General features: G+C 45.9%; 4 protein-coding genes across 4 annotated transcripts in view; all 4 read right to left on the minus strand.

Annotated features, from left to right (window-relative positions):
* The window catches only part of LOC309564465 (uncharacterized protein), a gene marked incomplete at both ends in the record, with an annotated part of 1,172,539 nt that overhangs the window by 425,199 nt on the left and 727,337 nt on the right, over positions 1–20,003 (minus strand).
* The window catches only part of LOC309562896 (uncharacterized protein), a 142,653-nt gene that overhangs the window by 34,318 nt on the left and 88,332 nt on the right, over positions 1–20,003 (minus strand). The gene's annotated exons all lie outside the window — the stretch shown is intronic.
* Positions 2,309–3,447, minus strand: LOC309562900 (uncharacterized protein; the record flags this gene model as incomplete). Its single annotated transcript, XM_082267220.1, has 1 exon — positions 2,309–3,447. A coding segment is annotated over one exon (1,086 nt), but the record flags the coding sequence as incomplete, so codon positions are not given.
* LOC309564088 (uncharacterized protein) lies at positions 13,147–17,626 on the minus strand (the record flags this gene model as incomplete). Its single annotated transcript, XM_082268716.1, has 3 exons — positions 16,625–17,626; positions 13,513–13,821; positions 13,147–13,331 (listed from the first exon to the last, which is right to left on the minus strand). Exons 1-3 carry the CDS (start codon positions 17,493–17,495, stop codon positions 13,147–13,149), a joined length of 1,365 nt encoding a protein of 454 aa, XP_082124842.1. The 5' UTR covers positions 17,496–17,626.

Here is a 20,003-nt window from a genome sequence, read left to right on the forward strand (position 1 = left end):
TGACACGGGACTGATGGTAGCGCTTACCTTTTCTTCTCCAGACAAGGTTTTTTCCTTGATGCCCCAAACTATGGGAAAGGGGATTCAACAGAGAAAATGACTTTCCCCCAGTCCTCAGCAGTCCAATTTCTGTACCTTCTGCAGATTATCAATCTGTCCTGGATGGGTTTCCTGGAGAGAAGTGGCTTCTTTGATGCCCTTCTTGACACCGGGCCATCCTCCAAAAGTCTCACTGTGCTTGCTAACGCACTCACACCTGCCTGCAGCCATTCCTAAGCAAGCTCTGCACTGGTGGTACCCTGATCCTACAGCTCTCTGCACTGGTGGTGCCCTGATCCTGCAGCTCTCTGCACTGGTGGTGCCCGGATCCCGCAGCTCTCTGCACTGGTGGTGCCCTGATCCTGCAGCTCTCTGCACTGGTGGTGCCCGGATCCCGCAGTTCTCTGCACTGGTGGTGCCCCAATCCCACAGCTCTCTGCACTGGTGGTACCCCGATCCCGCAGCTTTCTGCATTAGTAGTGCCCCAATCCCACAGCTCTCTGCACTGGTGGTGCCCCAATCCCGCAGCTCTCTGCACTGGTGGTGCCCCTGCCCCTCTCTGCACCGGTGGTGCCCCCATCTGCACTGGTGGTTCCCCAATCCCGCAGCTCTCTACACTGGTGGTGCCCCCCCTCTCTGCACTGGTGGTGCCCCCATCTGCACTGGTGGTGCCCCAATCCCGCAGCTCTCTGCACTGGTGGTGCCCCAATCCCGCAGCTCTCTGCACTGGTGGTGCCCCTGCCCCTCTCTGCACCGGTGGTGCCCCCATCTGCACTGGTGGTTCCCCAATCCCGCAGCTCTCTGCACTGGTGGTGCCCCCCCTCTGCACTGGTGGTGCCCCCCCTCTCTGCACTGGTGGTGCCCCCATCTGCACTGGTGGTGCCCCAATCCCGCAGCTCTCTGCACTGGTGGTGCCCCCCCTCTCTGCACTGGTGGTGCCCCAATCCCACAGCTCGGTCACCTATAGAAGACGGTCCTGAAGCTTGCTGGACTTTCTTGGGCGCCCTGAAGCCTTCTTCACAAATGCAGTGGAAATGTTTTTTATGGGATGGAGTTAATTTTCGTGGCAAAGAGGGACTTCTTTCATCTGATCGCTCTTCATAACATTCTGGAGTATTGTAACAAAGGGTTCATTTTCATGTTACATATATTCATTTATTGTCAGGTTCGATATATTTACCCTTTCAGATTTGTGGATGAAGTACAATCATTAAGACCACACACAAGTAGTACAGTAATAAAAAGATTTACTTGGCTTCGAATAAAGATGGAATACAAATGATAATACAGATAAGTCAACTTCGGTTTCAATCTAGGGAACCCCTCAACTTCTGAAGCCATCAGAAAGTCCTGGAAATCGACAGTCTCTATATCTCCAAGCACAATGCTTCGTCTTGGATGAGGTTCTGATTAATCTCTAGTGTGTATGGTATTTAGCATTGGAAAAAGGCGCCATTAAGCTGGTTTTATCCAGTTCTAACAAAAGAATGGCTAACAGTGCTGAGACAATGTGACCATCTGTGAGGTCAGAAAAGGTCAATGTATGCAGGAATAGCAGAGCCATTCGTTATAGAGAAATGTGTGTGTGTGTGTGCCTGACAGAGGAAACTAAGGGGGAGATACATAGAAGATTTCTGGGCCGGGTGTGACAAGCATTCGTCCAGCCGTGATAAACTTTGGCCATAATTTAACACAGTGATTTCCTATGAGCAACAGCTCCATCTAGTGGCCATAATGAATTTTTTTTCCTAAAATATGTCAATCAGGAAAATAAAAGCGCAATACCAAATTTTGGCCACTAGATGGAGCTGATGATGATAGGAAATTACTGTGTTTAATTAAAATACTGCCTGAATTTTTAACCATTGGGGGGTAATGCGTGTCACATTTGTCCAATGATTTTTTTTAAAAAAAATTGTGAAACCTTCCACCAAAAAATGTACTCGTTTGTTCAATAAAACACTCCTGTTTTGTAAGAACAAAAAAAAACATTGTTTGTAAAAGGTTACAACACAAAATGTACTCAGCCAATGAAAGGTAAGGACTCCAATTTTATTTTTCTCCTGCTATCAATGGCCAACACGGGACAACGCTTCATCCATGTCTTTGGTGATCTCTGAGCTCCTTATGAAGTGTTTCTTACATGATGAAGATCAGCCATGGAGTATATCTGAGGTGTATATCAGGGTGTGCTTCTTCCCCACATGTCCACCAACATTCATATAGAAGACATTTCCCGCACTCAATGCACTAATACACCTCGGGGATTGTGTGGGACCCCTGATGTACAGGAAGACAGGACTTCAGTGAGGAACAATTCCCTCACTCAGGACAGGAATACGGCTTCTCCCTCGTATGTAATCTCTGATGTGTGTAAAGACTGGACTTCATTGAAAAACATTTCCCACACTCAGGACAGGGAAACGGCTTCTCCCCTGTGTGCGATCTCTGATGTCTGTAAAGACTGGACTTCACTGAAAAACATTTCCCGCACTCAGTACAGGAATACGGCTTCTCTCCTGTGTGTGATCTCTGATGTTTGGAAAGACTACACTTCACAGAAAAACATTTTCCGCACTCAGAACAGGAATACGGCTTCAACCCCGTGTGAGATCTTTGATGTTTATAAAGCTTGGGCTTATCTGAAAAACACTTCCCACACTCAGAACAGGAATAGGGTTTCTCCCCCGTGTGCAATCTCTGATGTGTGTAAAGATTGGACTTCACCGAAAAACATTTCCCACACTCAGGACAGGAATGTGGCTTCTCCCCCGTGTGAGACCTCAGATGTGAGTAAAGATGGGCCTTCACTGGAAAACACTTCTCGCACTCAGGACAGGAATACGGTTTCTCTCCTGTGTGAGACCTTTGGTGTCTGCTGAGAATGGATTTCCTTGTAAAACATTTCCCACACTCAGAACAGGAATAAGGCTTTTCCCCTGTGTGAGTCCATTGATGTGTGACAAGCTCTGCTTTTTTTATAAAACATTTCCCGCACGTAGAACAGGAAAACGGCTTCTCCCCCGTGTGCAGTTGCCGATGAGTGTGAAGATTGGACTTATCTGAAAAACATTTCCCGCATTCAGGACAGGAATACGGCTTCTCCCCCGTGTGAGATCTTTTATGCACAATGAGATGGGCATTAGAACGGAAACGCTTCCCGCACTGAGGACAAGGAAACCTTTTATCTCTTGGAAAGATGGAACGGTCCCTAACAGTCTGGGAATCCTCAGGATAGGAGGAAGACGATGGTCCAGCCACACTGTGTGGTGCCGGATGGACATTTGAGGTAGCCGGGTTTTCTCCTGGACTATACTGTGTGATGTCCTCATCTTCTACTTTACAGTCTGGAGACAAAGTGAGACAATCCTCTGAGGTTTTCCTTATACTCCACCGATGTACTAAAAATAAAAACAACACATTAATTTTATTATAAAATTATTACTAGACATGAGCAGCTTGGTTCCTCTAAACCTAGAGGGTAGAGAGAGAAGTGCGACCTTTGTGACCACAGTAGTTCTGCCACTGGTGTCAGTAGATTTTTGTTTTTATTATTATTCATGTTTTTTTTTTTTCAATTTTATTTTTATTCCAATCTTATTTTTTTCCAATTTTTTTAGGAGCCCCATTTGAGGTTCTTTGGTGAGATATCAGGGGCCTAGATAGACCTCTGATGTTCCACCTTTCTTACAGGGAAAAGGAGATGGAGGACACAGCCTCAGCTGCACACAATGAATGGATAGGAAGAGCTCTGTACGGAGGCTTCCGGTTCATTCACAAACTGAAGCATAGGAAGCCTGATATCACCCAGTCCCCACCTTACTGTGGACCAATCAGTGAGCAGTATGGGTGGAGGAATGTATTTAGTGTTAATGACCCACCTGTTCTGATCTCTGTAGGAGTGTCCTCCTCTATAAATGTCCCCGTTATTCCATCCTCCTCCATAGACTGCTGATCATCCCTCACATACGTCTCTTCTTCTTCTGCTTTAACCTCAACTTTTATATCCATCAGATCTTCCCCCTAAACCAAGAGAAGGATCAACAAAATAGTCTGTAAAATAGAAGCTTTAATCTTCTGACATCACATAAAAAATATCCACACATTGTCTCCACCAGTCCATGTTCTAGAAGCTTGGCCCCACCAACCTTGTAACGTTGAGGGATGGTGTGACCTTCCTGTGTGGAATCCCGGGAATACAGAGGACGGGGACATCTCTCTGGTGGGTTTCTGTAGTTGGATGACTCCACCATGGTGTCCTGGTACAGATCTTTGTGTCCTTTGGGAATATGGAACTCCTCTATCATCTCATCCTCCTCTTTTATCTCTTCTTTAACCTCATCTTTAGAATCTCTCAGGTTTCCACTCTGAATATATAATAAAAATAACATCAATGGTAACAATGCAGATAATGTACAGATCCTAATGATACTATCAATGATTGTTCCTCATCTACCTGATGATGGTGAGGGATGGTGTGACCTTCCTGTGTGGAATCCCGGGAATACAAAGGACGGGGACATCTCTCTGGTGGGTTTCTGGTATTAGGTGGCTCCATCATATCCTTGTGTCCTTCTGAAAACTCCTTCATCACTCCATACTCCTCATCCTCCTCTGTAAATTCTTCTTTTACAACGATATTATTCATGACGTTTTCATTCTGAAAGATATAATAAAACATTAATTGTAACAAACACGCTTGTGTCTAAATTATAACTACCAATAATTGTTCCTCATCTACCTGATGATGGTGAGGGATGGTGTGACCCTCCTGTGTGGAATCCCAGGAATACAGAGGACGGGGACATCTCTCTGGTGGGTTCCCATTACTGGATCCATCTGTAGGAAACACACACACTGACTGAATACATTGTTTCTATGTGTTTATCAGATGATGGGGGATCTAGGTGGAGCCTTCGTACTGCTCTCTCCTTTACAATAAAGTCTCCTCTTACCCGGTGATGTGAGGGGCGGCTGATTCTCCATCATGACGTCCTTGTAGAGATCCTTGTGTCCTTCTAAATACTCCCACTCCTCCATGGAGAAATAGACAGTGACATCCTGACACCTTATAGGAACCTGACACACACAATGATACAGTCACCATCCAGACACATCCCTTGTGTTGAACCTTCAAAGACATCAGGAATAGTTATTTTCTCCTAAAATCAAACGTATTGTAAATCCACCTCTAAATAAAAACTCCATATTATCGTATAATCCGTATAATGATGAGGTGAAAAGGTGATTGGTGGGAAACAATGAAGAGAATGTTCTGGCCCCGTAAGTGGGGAAATGTTCTGACCCTAAGGGGTTAATCTAGGTTTCCGCACTATATATGTGTGTATTATCATCTGCTGGAGATAAAAGAGGTCACAGTGACTATGGAGGAAGAGGACGGACATGACGGGGGGGTTACTGGATGTAAATAGAAAATAATATCTGATTACCTCCTCTGCTGCCTCTCCCGGCTTTGTCTCCTCTCTACGGCCCCCCAACTCACCTTTCACCTGGAACTTCCTGTCTGTGCCTGACATCACTTCCTGTGTTCCATAGAGACTTCCTGTCTGGGAAAAAGTGAGATCACCACCTTGTGGAACTCAGAGGAACTGCAGCGCCGAGAAACTTCTCGTAGATGTTGATTTACTAAAGGCAAATACACTGTTCACCCTGCAAATGTAGCACACCCCCTTAAGGGCAGCAAGTAACTGGGATCCCCCACTCTGCACTCCAGGCACAGCGAATTTTCACAGGCACTCAAAAACCAGAGAACAGTCCAGGGCTTTGTTTTGTTTTATTAAGGTATTAGAACTTGGATAGGGATTGGGAAATATTGGAATGCCCATTAGACTTTCAGACAACTCTTCCTGTATACAGTCTTTATACACTCCTCGGATTCCTCCAGCTCTCATTTGCTTGCAGAACTTCATTGGCACACTGATAGTAAACCTGATTAAAGCAAAAGCCTCATTAAGGGCAGGAACCCGAGGCCCCTTTCACAATAGCACATCCCTGAGACAATAAAATGCAGCAATGTCAGGGGCAAAAACTTGAGTAACAGTAAACTGAACAGAAAATGAATAGAATGTTCCGGCCCCGTAAGTGGGGAAAAGTTCTGACTCTGAAGGGGTTTAATCTAGGATCCCACACTATATACATGTGTATTATCATGGTGGAAGGTTATTCAGCCCCATTATCCAGAAGGCACATCCGATAGGTAAGCCTTGTAAAGCACAGCAGGAAAACTATGAGGATTGGTATGTAGCACTGCCAAACACCCCCCCCCCCCCCTGCAAGGACTGCCACATGTACACTTTTCGGGTCTCCCTGAGTTACCAACAGGAACCTTGACATGAACAGTTTCTCACTCTTTCCTCCAATAATCAGTCCAAGGGTATTGTTTTATTATAGTTAGGGAATTAATTAGGGATGGGAGAAGGGAATAGTGGGATACTCTGAATTAACTATGCACAACGTTGAAGGACCTCTATCTTCATGTACAGCCAGGCTGTTGATTCACCCAGCCACTAAAGGTGAATTTGGGTTATGTCTCTTTCCTTAGATGACTTGGTGAACTATTGATTATCTTCCGGACAATCTCCTCAGCATCCTCTCACTCTCTTGCCTGCCGACACCTGTCCACTGACTACTCTACTCCTGAGGTGGCCCCCCTCAGGTCAGGTGCCCTGACAGGCCCCTGTACTCATGATACTGTTTTTCCAGGGTCTCCCCTTTAGTCTGCTCTCCTGGACCTCTTCGTTCAGCTCCGTTCCTCTGGCCTCAGGACGACCTCCTGCGTCCACGTGCCACTGCTACAGAGGAGGAGGCAGCCGCCCCCTCCCTCCGGGACTCTGCTCTCCAGCCAAAGACCCCACAGCACATGTGCTCCTGGCTTTTATACAGTATCCCAGAATGCACTGAGGCAACTTGCCACTGCCAATCACCAGGACTGTATCAAAGCCTGTGCATTCTCTTGTCAGGTATCCTCCCACTGTCCAACATGCCTCCCTATTGGACCAGCGTGAAACACTCTCTAGACACAATGAATCGCAAACTGAGCAGGCCTCACTAACAGATCCTGCTCTCTTGTAAGCAAAGAACCATATAGATTTGCCTGCAACCCCTCTGGTAAGCAGACAGAGCTAAAAACTATACTCTCTCACATGCACCTACCTAGGAGGACGCTACAGGTAAAAGCAATGTAGCAGCAATCCGGATGAATAAACTCACAGATCTTTGGATTAGCGGTGGGGTGGCAGCAAATCAATCCAGAAGAGACGGGAGGTCCCAGCTTAGGGTTAATCTTCTACAAAAAACTTTGGGTTAGTCCCCTCTGCACTTTCTGCCAACCCCACAATATGGGGGTTATTCCTCCTATTCCTGTTCTCTGCGTTCTCAACTTTGTACTTCAGGGCACGGAGGTTAGTCTGGAGAGAATGGATGGCCGTAGTGTGCTCTGTGACAGTGTCCTCTACTTGGCCCACCAGCTGCTCTGTCTTCGACACTCTGGAGCAGAGCTTATCTATGTCCTGCCGTAGGAGACCCACATCTAGCTGCACTGCCTGGATTTTAGTGGTGAGCGTGGCCTGACCGGTAGCAATGGCGGCCATCACATCGGTAGTACCAGGCTGTGGGGAGGCAGGGGACGTGGCGTGTGTATGTACTGTATGTAGGGCACATGGTGACACTCTATATGTTCCCCTCCTCATTGGGTGCCAAGTGTGGGTCACATGAGAGGCACGCCCCAGGGTGGGTTCCTCTGGGTTATGCTGGGCACCTTGAACAGGCTCACTCACCTTACCCATGGGGTAAGTTTGCTCATCAATGCCCCGGGACAAGTGGGAGGCCGCTTTAAGGGATAACTCAACCTTAAGGCAGACCTCCAACTTCAGAGATGGCCGTTCACTGTGTACACTTGAACTATAAACTGTCCTCCATTTAGTGCTCTCCTTCCTGTTTCAATGTACATCTTCACTACCACAGCTGCATTTAGGAGGGACACGCTGAGCCTGGGGAGATAATGCCGACAACTCCCTCTCTTCCAGAGGTTGTCCCACCAATCATAGCTACAGGCTGATTGTTAAACCTCCATCTCCTTGGTAACCACTAGACATGTGCAATTAATTTCGGTCCAAATATAAATCCAGACTAAGTTTTGGTTATTCGTAGATCTGGATGAATCTGAAATAGTAATGAATTGCATTGAAATTAGTTTAGTTTCATTTATTTGTTTTCTAAAGAATTCCAAATTTGTGTAATCATTCGATTTCGGATCGGTCTAAAAATTATTCAAATGCTGTGTGAAGCAGAACCCACCTCCCTGCCCAAAAGCACCCCACCAATGATGAGGGCATGTGGACTGGTATGGTTCAGGGGGGGTGTCAGTGACATCACAAGGGGCGGGCCATCAGGTGACATCACAGGGTTGGCCCTGCCCCTTACCTATGTAGGAAATGTCACCCGGCAGAGGGGGCATTCAACGGGCAGCCGTAATTGCGGGTAGAGCCTTTTATACATTTCTTTGTTTTCCAGGTGCGGGGGGGGGGGGGGGGTGGTGATTGACATTGGGTCTACATCGGGGAACATTGTTTTTTGTTTTGTTTTTTTAACAAAGGAATTATCAAAAACCAGCTTCTGTCTATTTTTTTTAAACCTTTTTTGGCCAATGAGTAGGGGTACAATGTACTCCACACTCATTAACATTGGGGGGGGGGGGGTTGGGATCTGGAGGCTTCTTGTTATAGGGGGATTCTAGATTCCAATAAGCCCTCTGCATGTAGACCCCCAAAATCACCGGCCAGGGTTGTGGAGAAAAGGCCCCCCTGTCCCAAAGCACCCACCCCCTCATGTTGAGGGCATGTGGCCTGGTATGGTCCAGGATGGGGGGGGCTAGCTTCACTCTGTACCCTGGGCTGTAGATGATATTCTCCTGACCGATGCACTCTGTACCCTGGGCTGTATATGATATACTCCTGACCACTGCACACTGTACCCTGGGCTGTATATAATATACTCCTGACCACTGCACTCTGTACCCTGGGCTGTATATGACATATTCCTGACCACTGCACTCTGTACCCAGGGCTGTATATGACATATTCCTGACCACTGCACTCTATACACAGAACTGTATATAACATATTCCTGACCACTGCACTCTGTACCGTGGGCTGTATATGACATATTCCTGACCACTACACTCTGTACCCTGGGCTGTATATGACATATTCCTGACCACTACACTCTGTACCCTAGGGCTGTATATGACCTATTCCTGACCACTGCACTCTGTATCCTGGGCTGTATATGACATATCCCTGACCACTACACTCTGTACCCTAGGGCTGTATATGATATACTCCTGACCACTGCACTCTGTACCCTGGGCTGTATATGACATATTCCTTACCAATACACTCTGTACTCTGGGCTGTATATGACATACTCCTGGCCACTACACTCTGTACCCTAGGGCTGTATATGACATATTCCTGACCACTGCACTCTGTACCCTGGGCTGTATATGACATATTCCTGACCACTACACTCTGTACCCTGGGCTGTATATGACATATTCCTGACCACTACACTCTGTACCCAAGGGCTGTATATGACATATTCCTGACCACTGCACTCTGTACCCTGCGTTTTATATGACATATTCCTTACCACTACACTCTGTACCCTGGGCTGTATATAACATATTCCTGACCACTACACTCTGTACCCTGGGCTGTATATGACATATTCCTGACCACTGCACTCTGTACCCTGGGCTGTATATGACATATTCCTGACCACTGCACTCTGTACCCTGGGCTGTATATGACATATTCCTGACCACTACACTCTGTACCTTGGGTTGTATATGATAAACTCCTGACCACTGCACTCTACCCTGGACTGTGTAGGATATACTCCTGACCACTGCACTCTGTACACTGGGCTGTATAGGATATACCCCTGACCACTGCACTCTGTACCCTGGGCTGTATATGTACAAAGGGGTAATGGTCTGGTTCCCACCAAAAGCACTCCTCCATCCCAAAATATGTATCAACACAAGAAAATTGGCCCGCGGGACTTTGTATGAGGTACGTGCTCAGTGGCTGGTAATAATGACATGCACAGTAATAAATAAAACAATAATACATTTTATTGCATTGTATACATAGACATGACAATGTGTGCTCAAAGGCACATAATATAGCTCGAAGGCTCAAGTATAAATAACATGTAACATGTATGATATGTTCACAAAGTTTTTAGTAGGCATCTTGGTGTAACCTCTTGATTTCTATAATACCATGAATAATAATATGAGATATTGGAATATACATTGTGAACTGACGCGTTTCGGGAGCAACATCTCCCTTCTTCAGAGATCAATGTGTTCAAGATATCTCTATAAAAAAACAATATATTCAAGTCTACAGTCAAGATGGAGTTTGAATGAAAAAAATTCAGTCGAATAATAAGAACTCAAAGGAATACTAAATACTCACAAATCACTGGAACTCAAATGGCAAAAATAAACTCCAGTAGGCAGCAGTGCGTCACGTCTAACCCGGGAGCTGAAGGGTCCCAATATGTCAGCAGCCAGAGAGGGGGGTCCATGGCAGGCAAGTATGTGTATAATAAAGGACCTTCCATACCTGTTGTGTATATATGAGTAGACATAGTATTCGAGGTGTAGCATATATGCTATCAATAATAGAAAACATGTGTGATTTGTGTCAGGTAGGAAGGGCTAGTGTGATGGAAATATATAGAAAGGGGGTTGCATGATGAGGGTGAAGGGAAGTGAAAGAAGGAAAAAGGAAAATAGGGGGAAGGAGGGGGGAGGGGGAAAGGGAGGGAGGAGGAAGGAATGGGGGGGGGGGAGAGAGGGGGAAGGGAGGGGGGGGAAGGAAGGGGAGAAGGGGAAGGTAAGGAGGGGAACAGAGGGAGGAAAAATGGGAGGGGGGGGCGGAAGAGAGGGAGAGGAAGCCCAAAAAGCGATAGCAGAAGAAAGGGTGACAGTGTGTGATGACAGGGGTAAAAGTGGTGTGAGGAGTGAAATGAGAGTGGGTGGGGTGCTCTGCTGGGGGAAGTGAGAGGAAGAGAGGATGGGACCGTGAGGAGATGGTGGAAATTTGTTGCGGTGACTTACCTGTCAGGTAGCTCCGTGGCTGGCAGCAAGGAAGGGACCCTAGCGTCATGCAGCGGGTGTGAGAGGATCTGACAGAGCCGAGGCATCTGTGATCTCGTATGGGAGAGGAACGCTAATGAAGCGGACCTCCCCGTCCCGCAGATATGACAGCACGCACCAGCGTGAGTACGTCAGTGAGGAGGCCGACGCACGGCGCTGGAGGTGCGGCATTACGCCGATGTAAAGGTGGACCCGCTCATCCCAATGCGGGGGAGGGGTGGGGACAGCAAGGGGGGCGAGGCCTCCCTCTTAATACATCGCAGCTCCCGGGATATAGACCAAAGCACCACCTGGGCTGTATAGGATATACTCCTGACCCCTGCACTCTGTACCCTGGGCTGTAGAAGGTCCTTAACTCACATGTGCGTTACACATTTGAGAATATTATTCTGAACAAATTATAACGAGTTCTTTTTAATCGATTAATTTCTTTTTAACAGCATATACCAATCATAGTGAATACAGAATAGAGTCGGGAATATATAAGTATATTTATTCACAAGACATGTATTCACAATAAATGGTTAGACTTGAGGTGCCACAAAAAGAGAATTTCACATAAAATACAAGCTTAAGCGATCAATGCAAATGTGATATGTAACTCAGTAATAAAATTAAATAGAAAGCAGGATTACGTTTTTCCCAGGTATAGTAAACACCATAGATAATTGTTCTATATAATCAGACCAAAATTGTCTGCGAATTGCGCAGCCAACAGTCACTCCGAGTGAGAATAGACCATGCAAAACGGGAGACTAAATCGCTATTATTGCGCTAAATTTGTACTAATACAAAAACGTAGAAAAACAAAAATCAGTTTTTAGAGAAAAATCTACTATGGTTAATACGGCTGGGACTTGTTACCCTTTAGCATAAAATCCAAAACCTATAAGGAAGGAAATAAACAATAGTAATTAATAATCAGCAATGGATATTTACCACTTAAAATAGCTGCTAGCTTAAAATGGTCGTTACCAGAGTCCTTAAGATGGCTGCCTTTCCCAAAATGGGGGACGGTTATGGAGGACTTTCCTCTGGCGTCCTTCAGAGTTTCAGCTGAGGGATGGAGCAAGATGGAGTATCAATGTAGTAGCGTGTGTGTTGAAGCATATTGAAGTGTTGTAGTCATCATTACTGAACAAGGTGATCATCCGATCCAACTTTGCATCTAGCCTGTTTAAAACTTCTTCAGAATCGGGTCGTTGGCCCCGCCTTCTGTGATGCCTAGGTCTCTCGCGTTCAGACTGATTGGACAGATCCCCGTCAGAACCACTTGCTCCGTTTTGGCGTGGGGGGTCTGGGCCTTAATGGTTCTTGATCTTCCCGAGGATTTTGGGGAGCTCTAGGGTGTGGTGGATCCCTATTTATTGGTGGGGGTTCCCCTGTTGAGGATATTGGGTAGAGCGAGGGTTTCCATCCTCAGGGGTAAATCGGGCCCTTTGGGGATACTCCCGATAGTTTCTCCTGAATCTTTGGGCCCTGTCCCCTTGGAGGGAAATCCTAAGGTGGCCTCTGCTCCCCCCTCCTGACTGGTGGGGTATTCAGTGTTCCCCTTGGGGCCCTGGGTGGCATATCTCCTCTGACTACCTCAGCGTACGTTTTACTCATGGTCTCTAAGTTTAAGGGTTGAGGGGAAATGTGTGTTTCTGCCACAAATTTGGTGACAGGTTCACGCTTTTCCTTGTATTCACTGGTCTGTTGGATGGAGTACAAATTGTCACTCTCTTTCACCAACCATTCCAGTGAGCACCCCAACTGGTAGTCTCTTGCCAAACTCATTTTTACGTATGTGGGTAACTCCTCAAAGAATAGAGATTTAAAATCCGGGTGATTATACTCTGGCTCCTTCATCGTTAGGTGGTAGGCACTTTTGAGTACAGCCAGAAATTCAGTGGGGCTTTGGTGATTGGCACATCTTAGATTGTAGATAGCGGCTCTAGCAGCGGTAATGTTTTGTACGGGCCGAATTCTAAATGACAGCGGTGTTTAATATCTTGCCAGGAAGTCCTGTAAAGACTTTTCAGAGATTCAAAGAATTTACGGCATTTGGTCTCAAATACCCATGGTGAGAAATTAATCTTAGACTGGTCATCCTCCAGGCCTAAAACAGAGAAGGTGTTTTCATAGGCTTCAAGGTGATCGGTGATGTACAAGGACCTTTTCTTAACAAAAATCGGGACGGTACTCTTTAAAAATGTTATGATTTTGGAGGCGTCCTGTAGCATTTTTGGGGCTGCCCTTTTGTTTGCTTAGGTCTTGATACGATTCATACCTGTCCATACCTGACTGCTCAACTTTTGCCCTCGTATGTTTAGAAGGTGGCTGGGGGTAATATGTGGACTCTCTGTCAGACTTCTCTCCGCTGTCTGGGTCATAACCCTCAAAATGGGAGCCATATCTGGGTCTATGATTAATCCCTTCATTTTTAAGATAGGACTGGTAAGAATTACTTTTTTGCATGGACACCATGTACTCTTGCAACCCTCCTATTTGTTTAATAAGGAGTTCTTGTCCTAACTTGAGCTGTTCCACTTCTTTGTCTAGTTTTCCACTGCTGGTTACTGGGCAACTCTTGCTAGGGGGCATTTTTCCTTGCTTAACACTTAATTCTTAAGTTAAACTTTTGCATTTCTCTTTCAAGTGGTTGCTTTCATCATGGCTTTCTTGATAGGACTTCTGCCACAGTTCTACTAGCAGGACCGGTATCTGCTCCTTTGTGCAAGGAGGAACAGGATGAGCACTGCCAGAGCCCTACAAAATGACGTCCAGCAGGTCACTGGTGTGAATGTCTCTGACCAAACAATCAGAAAAAACTTCATGAGGGTGGCCTGAGGGCCTGACGTCCTCTAGTGGGGCCTGTGCTCACTGCCCGGCACTGTGGAGCTCGATTGGCATTGGCCATTGAACACCAGAATTGGCAGCTCCACCACTGGCACCCTGTGCTTTTCACAGATGAGAGCAGGTTCACCCTGAGCACATGTGACAGACGTGAAAGGATCTGTAGAAGCCGTGGAAAACGTTATGCTGCCTGTAACATCGTTCAGCATGACCAGTTTGGTGGTTGGTCAGTGATGGTCTGGGGAGACGTATCCATGGAGGGACGCACAGACCTCTACAGGCCAGACAATGGCACCCTGACTGCCATTAGGTATCGGGATGAAATCCTTGGATCCATTGTCAGACCCTACACTGGTGCCAGTTCATGGAGGGTGAAGGAATTGATACCATTGAATGGCCCCCACACTCGCCTGACCTAAATCCAATAGAACCCCTCTGGCACATTATGTTTCGGTCCATCCGATGCTGACAGGTTGCACCTCAGTCTGTTCAAGAGCTCAGTGATGTCCTGGTCCAGATCTGGGAGGAAATACCGCAGGATACCATCCGTCATCTCATTAGGAGGATGCCCTGACGTTGTCAGGCATGCATACAAGCACATGGGGGCCATACAAACTACTGAGGACCATTCTGAGGCCCTGCAATGAAATTTCACCAAAATGGACTCGCCTGCTGCATCATTTTTTCACTTTGATTTCAGCCCTCTGTAGGGTGATAAATTTCATTTCTATCAAACGATGTGACATCCTTTCCTTCCTAACACATTACCCAGTCCATACCAGTATAGATCCCAACACATTACCCAGTCCATACCAGTATAGATCCCAACACATTACCCAGTCCATACCAGTATAGATCCCAACACATTACCCAGTCCATACCAGTATAGATCCTAACACATTCCCCAGTCCATACCAGTATAGATCCCAACAATTTACCCAGTCCATACCAGTATAGATCCCAACAATTTACCCAGTCCATACCAGTATAGATCCCAAAACATTACCCAGTCCATACCAGTATAGATCCCAAAACATTGCCCAGTCCATACCAGTATAGATCCTAACACATTACCCAGTCCATACCAGTATAGATCCTAACACATTACCCAGTCCATACTAGCATTGATCGTAACTCATTACCCAGTCCATACCAGTATAGATCCCAAAAATTTACCCAGTCCATACCAGTATAGATCCCAAAACATTACCCAGTCCATACCAGTATAGATCCCAAAACATTGCCCAGTCCATACCAGTATTAATCCTAACACATTACCCAGTCCTTACCAGTATAGATCCTAACACATTACCCAGTCCATACCAGTATAGATCCTAACACATTACCCAGTCCATACTAGCATTGATCGTAACTCATTACCCAGTCCATACCAGTATAGATCCCAACAATTTACCCAGTCCATACCAGTATAGATCCCAAAACATTACCCAGTCCATACCAGTATAGATCCCAAAACATTGCCCAGTCCATACCAGTATTAATCCTAACACATTACCCAGTCCTTACCAGTATAGATCCTAACACATTACCCAGTCCATACCAGTATAGATCCTAACACATTACCCAGTCCATACCAGTATAGATTCTAACGAATTACCCAGTCCATACCAGTATAGATCCTAACACATTACCCAGTCCATACCAGTATTGATCCTAACACATTATCCAGATCATATCAGTATAGATCCTAACACATGACCCAGTCCATACCAGTATAGATCCTAACACATTACCCAGTCCATACTAGCATTGATCGTAATTCATTACCCAGTCCATATCAGTACAGATAATCCAGCATGAGATTTTTCCCCATTGATATCTGATGTGTTTTCTAAGTGTTCCTCTCATTGTTATGAGCCGTGTATATTAGGGTGAGATACGGACCAGGCCAGCGCTATTCTACATAATAAAAGGATATAATGGGATACGGAGCCAATGATCATAGGAGATCATCAAGAAAATCAAGACATAAAATACAGCCAACATTTCTATATTCGGTTTTATTCAGATTTTGTAAAAACATCTCTTTAAAAATGCACTCAGCCAATGAAAGGTAAGGACTCCATTTTTATTTTTCTCCCGCTATCAATGGCCAACACGGGACAACACTTCATCCATGTCTTTGGTGATCTCTGATCTCCTTATGAAGTGTTTCTTACATGATGAAGATCAGCCATGGAGTATATCTGAGGTGTATATCAGGGTGTGCTTCTTCCCCACATGTCCACCAACATTCATATAGAAGACATTTCCCGCACTCAAGGCTCTAATACACCTCCAGGGTTGTGTGAGACCCCTGATGTACAGGAAGACAGGACTTCAGTGAGGAACAATTCCCTCACTCAAGATAGGAATACGGCTTCTCCCCCATGTGAGATCTCTGATGTGTGTAAAGATAGGACTTCCGGGAAAAACATTTCCCGCACTCAAGACAAGAATGCGGCTTCTCTCCAGTGTGAGATCTCTTATGTGACTTAAGACTGGACTTTAATGAAAAACATTTCCCACACTCAGGACAAGAATATGGCTTCTCGCCCGTGTGAGATCTCTGATGTGACTTAAGACTGGACTTCATTGAAAAACATTTTCCGCACTCAGGACAGGAATATGGCTTCTCCCCCGTGTGAGATCTCCGATGTGTGTAAAGATAGGACTTCGCTGGAAAACATTTCCCACACTCAGGACAGGAATAAGGCTTCTCCCCTGTGTGAGATCTCTGATGTATGTGAAGACTGGACTTCAGTGAAAAACATTTCCCGCACTCACGACAGGTATTCTGCTCCTCCTCGGTGTGAGACCTCTGATGTGTGGAAAGATAGGCCTTCACTGCAAAACATTTCCCGCACTCAGGACAGGAATACGGCTTCTCCCCCGTGTGCAATTTCTGATGTTTGAAAAGACTGGACATCACTGAAAAACATTTCCCGCACTCAGGACAGCAATATGGCTTCTCCCCCGTGTGAGATCTCAGATGTGCGTTAAGATGGGCCTTCACTGAAAAACATTTCCCGCACTCAGGACAGGAAAACGGCTTCTCCCCCGTGTGAGACCTTAGATGTGTGTAAAGATGGGCCTTCTTGGAATAACATTTCCCACACTCAGAACAGGAATACGGCTTCTCCCCAGTGTGAGATCTCTGATGGCTGTAAAGACTGGACTTCGCTGAAAAACATTTCCCGCACTCAGGACAGGAATACGGCTTCGCTCCTGTGTGCATTCTTTGATGAGTGGAAAGACTGGACTTCATTGAAAAAGTTTTCCCACACTCAGGACAGGAATGCGGCTTCTCCCCAGTGTGAGACCTCAAATGTGTGTAAAGATGGGCCTTCACGGAATAACATTTCCCGCACTCAGGACAGGAATGGGGCTTCTCCCCTGTGTGAGACATTTGGTGTCTGCTGAGCATGTATTTCTTTGTAAAAGATTTCCCGCAATCAGAACAAGAATAAGGCTTTTCCCCTGTGTGAGTCCATTGATGTGCACTAAGCTCTGCTTTTCGTATAAAACATTTCCCGCACGTAGAACAGGAATACGGTTTTTCCCCCGTGTGCAGACGCAGATGGGTGCGAAGACTGTACTTATCTGAAAAAGATTTCCCGCACTCAGAACAGGAAAACGGCTTCTCCCCTGTGTGAGACCTCTGATGTATGGAAAGATGGGCCTTCTTTGAAAAACATTTTCCACACTCAGTACAGGAATATGGCTTCTCCCCTGTGTGCAATCTCTGATGTCTGTAAAGATTTGATAGGTTTGAACAAAATCTCCCACACTCCGTACAGGAAAACTTCTTGTGTGTTGGATGGATGGCACCGTCCCTCACAGTCTGAGGTTCCTCAGGATAAGAGGAATATGATGGTTCGGCACTGTCCCTCACAGTCTGAGGTTCCTCAGGATAAGAGGAATACGATGGTCCGGCACTGTCCCTCACAGTCTGAGGTTCCTCAGGATAATAGGAATACGATGGTCCATCTACACGGTGTGGTCCCGGATGGATATTTGAGGTAGCCGGGTTTTCTCCTGGACTATACTGTGTGATGTCCTCATCTTCTACTTTACAGTCTGGAGACAAAGTGAGACAATCCTCTGAGGTTTTCCTCATCTCCCGTCCATCTACTAAAATAGAAATACCAAGATTATTACTAGACATCAGCAGATTGGTTCCCCTAAACAGGGACTCCGCCCACATCAGGCAGCTTTGTCTCTGAGGATCTTACAATTCCCCCTCAAGGTAACTAGTAAATGGGTCCTCTGATCTCCTACCAGTTCATTTCTTTATTCATGGACCTTAGTCAGAGAGTGAGGAAACAACGAGAACTGTCTTTTATAGGAGTGACAGTGAAGAGGGGATTATAGGACGAGTGTCCCCTCCCCCTCTATCAATCATTGCCATCTTCCCAACACAAGAAGTCCTGCACTTCCTTATTTAGTCCATGATTTAGTCATGAATAACAGCGGGGCTGAGCCCCACCAGAGGTCAGAGAGTGAGGATGGGGGGAGAACAACCAAGATGAAGACTGGACTGATCCTGAAGACCACCATCATTGGGTTACTGACTCCTCCCCCATTATCACTTTCTGTTTAAGGCTTCAAAGTTGGAGGATGTTATCACATTATTATCACCATGTAAAAGTCTGTCCTCCAATCAAATCATCAGATGTAAAATGGAAATGGGTGTAATAAAAGAGAATCCATATTATGTGTGTAGTACCCTCCTAGGTAGGTGTTAGTGAGAGAGTATAGTTTACACACCCTGGCCGAATTTATGGATTTATTGCCCATTTTTTCAGAGAATATGAATGAGAACACAAAATCTTTTCTGTGTTGCCGATAATCGGTCGATCCCTAGTTGAAACCAAACCAAGGTAGACCAACTAAAATTTCAGCCACAACTGCCAGGAAAATTGTTTGGGATGCAAAGAAAAACCCCGAAATAACTTCAGGTGAAATCCAGGACTCTCTGAAAACATGTGGGGTGGCTGTTTCTAGATGCACAACAAGGAGGCAGTTGAAGAAATATGGGCTGCATGGTCCAGTCACCAAAAGAAAGCCATTAATACGCAAATGTCACAAAGTATCCCCACTTACAATAAGCCAAACAGCACAGAGACAGGCCTCAAACCTTCTACCACAAAGTATCCCGCTTACACTACACCAAACAGCACAGAGACAGGCCTCAAACCTTCTACCACAAAGTATCCCGCTTACACTACACCAAACAGCACAGAGACAGGCCTCAAACCTTCTACCACAAAGTATCACGCTTACACTACACCAAACGGCACAGAGACAGGCCTCAAACCTTCTACCACAAAGTATCCCGCTTACACTACGCCAAACAGCACAGAGACAGGCCTCATACCTTCTACCACAAAGTATCCCGCTTACACTACACTAAACAGCACAGAGACAGGCCTCAAACCTTCTACCACAAAGTATCCCGCTTACACTACACCAAACAGCACAGAGACAGGCCTCAAACCTTCTACCACAAAGTATCCCGCTTACACTACACTAAACAGCACAGAGACAGGCCTCAAACCTTCTACCACAAAGTATCCCGCTTACACTACACCAAACAGCACAGAGACAGGCCTCAAACCTTCTACCACAAAGTATCCCGCTTACACTACACTAAACAGCACAGAGACAGGCCTCAAACCTTCTTCCACAAAGTATCACGCTTACACTACACCAAACAGCACAGAGACAGGCCTCAAACCTTCTACCACAAAGTATCCCCTTTACACTACACCAAACAGCACAGAGACAGGCCTCAAACCTTCTACCACAAAGTATCACGCTTACACTACACCAAACGGCACAGAGACAGGCCTCAAACCTTCTACCACAAAGTATCCCGCTTACACTACACTAAACAGCACAGAGACAGGCCTCAAACCTTCTACCACAAAGT

This window comes from Pelophylax lessonae, assembly GCF_965119305.1.
Source record: "Pelophylax lessonae genome assembly, chromosome: 9".
NCBI classification, from domain to species: Eukaryota; Metazoa; Chordata; class Amphibia; order Anura; family Ranidae; genus Pelophylax; species Pelophylax lessonae.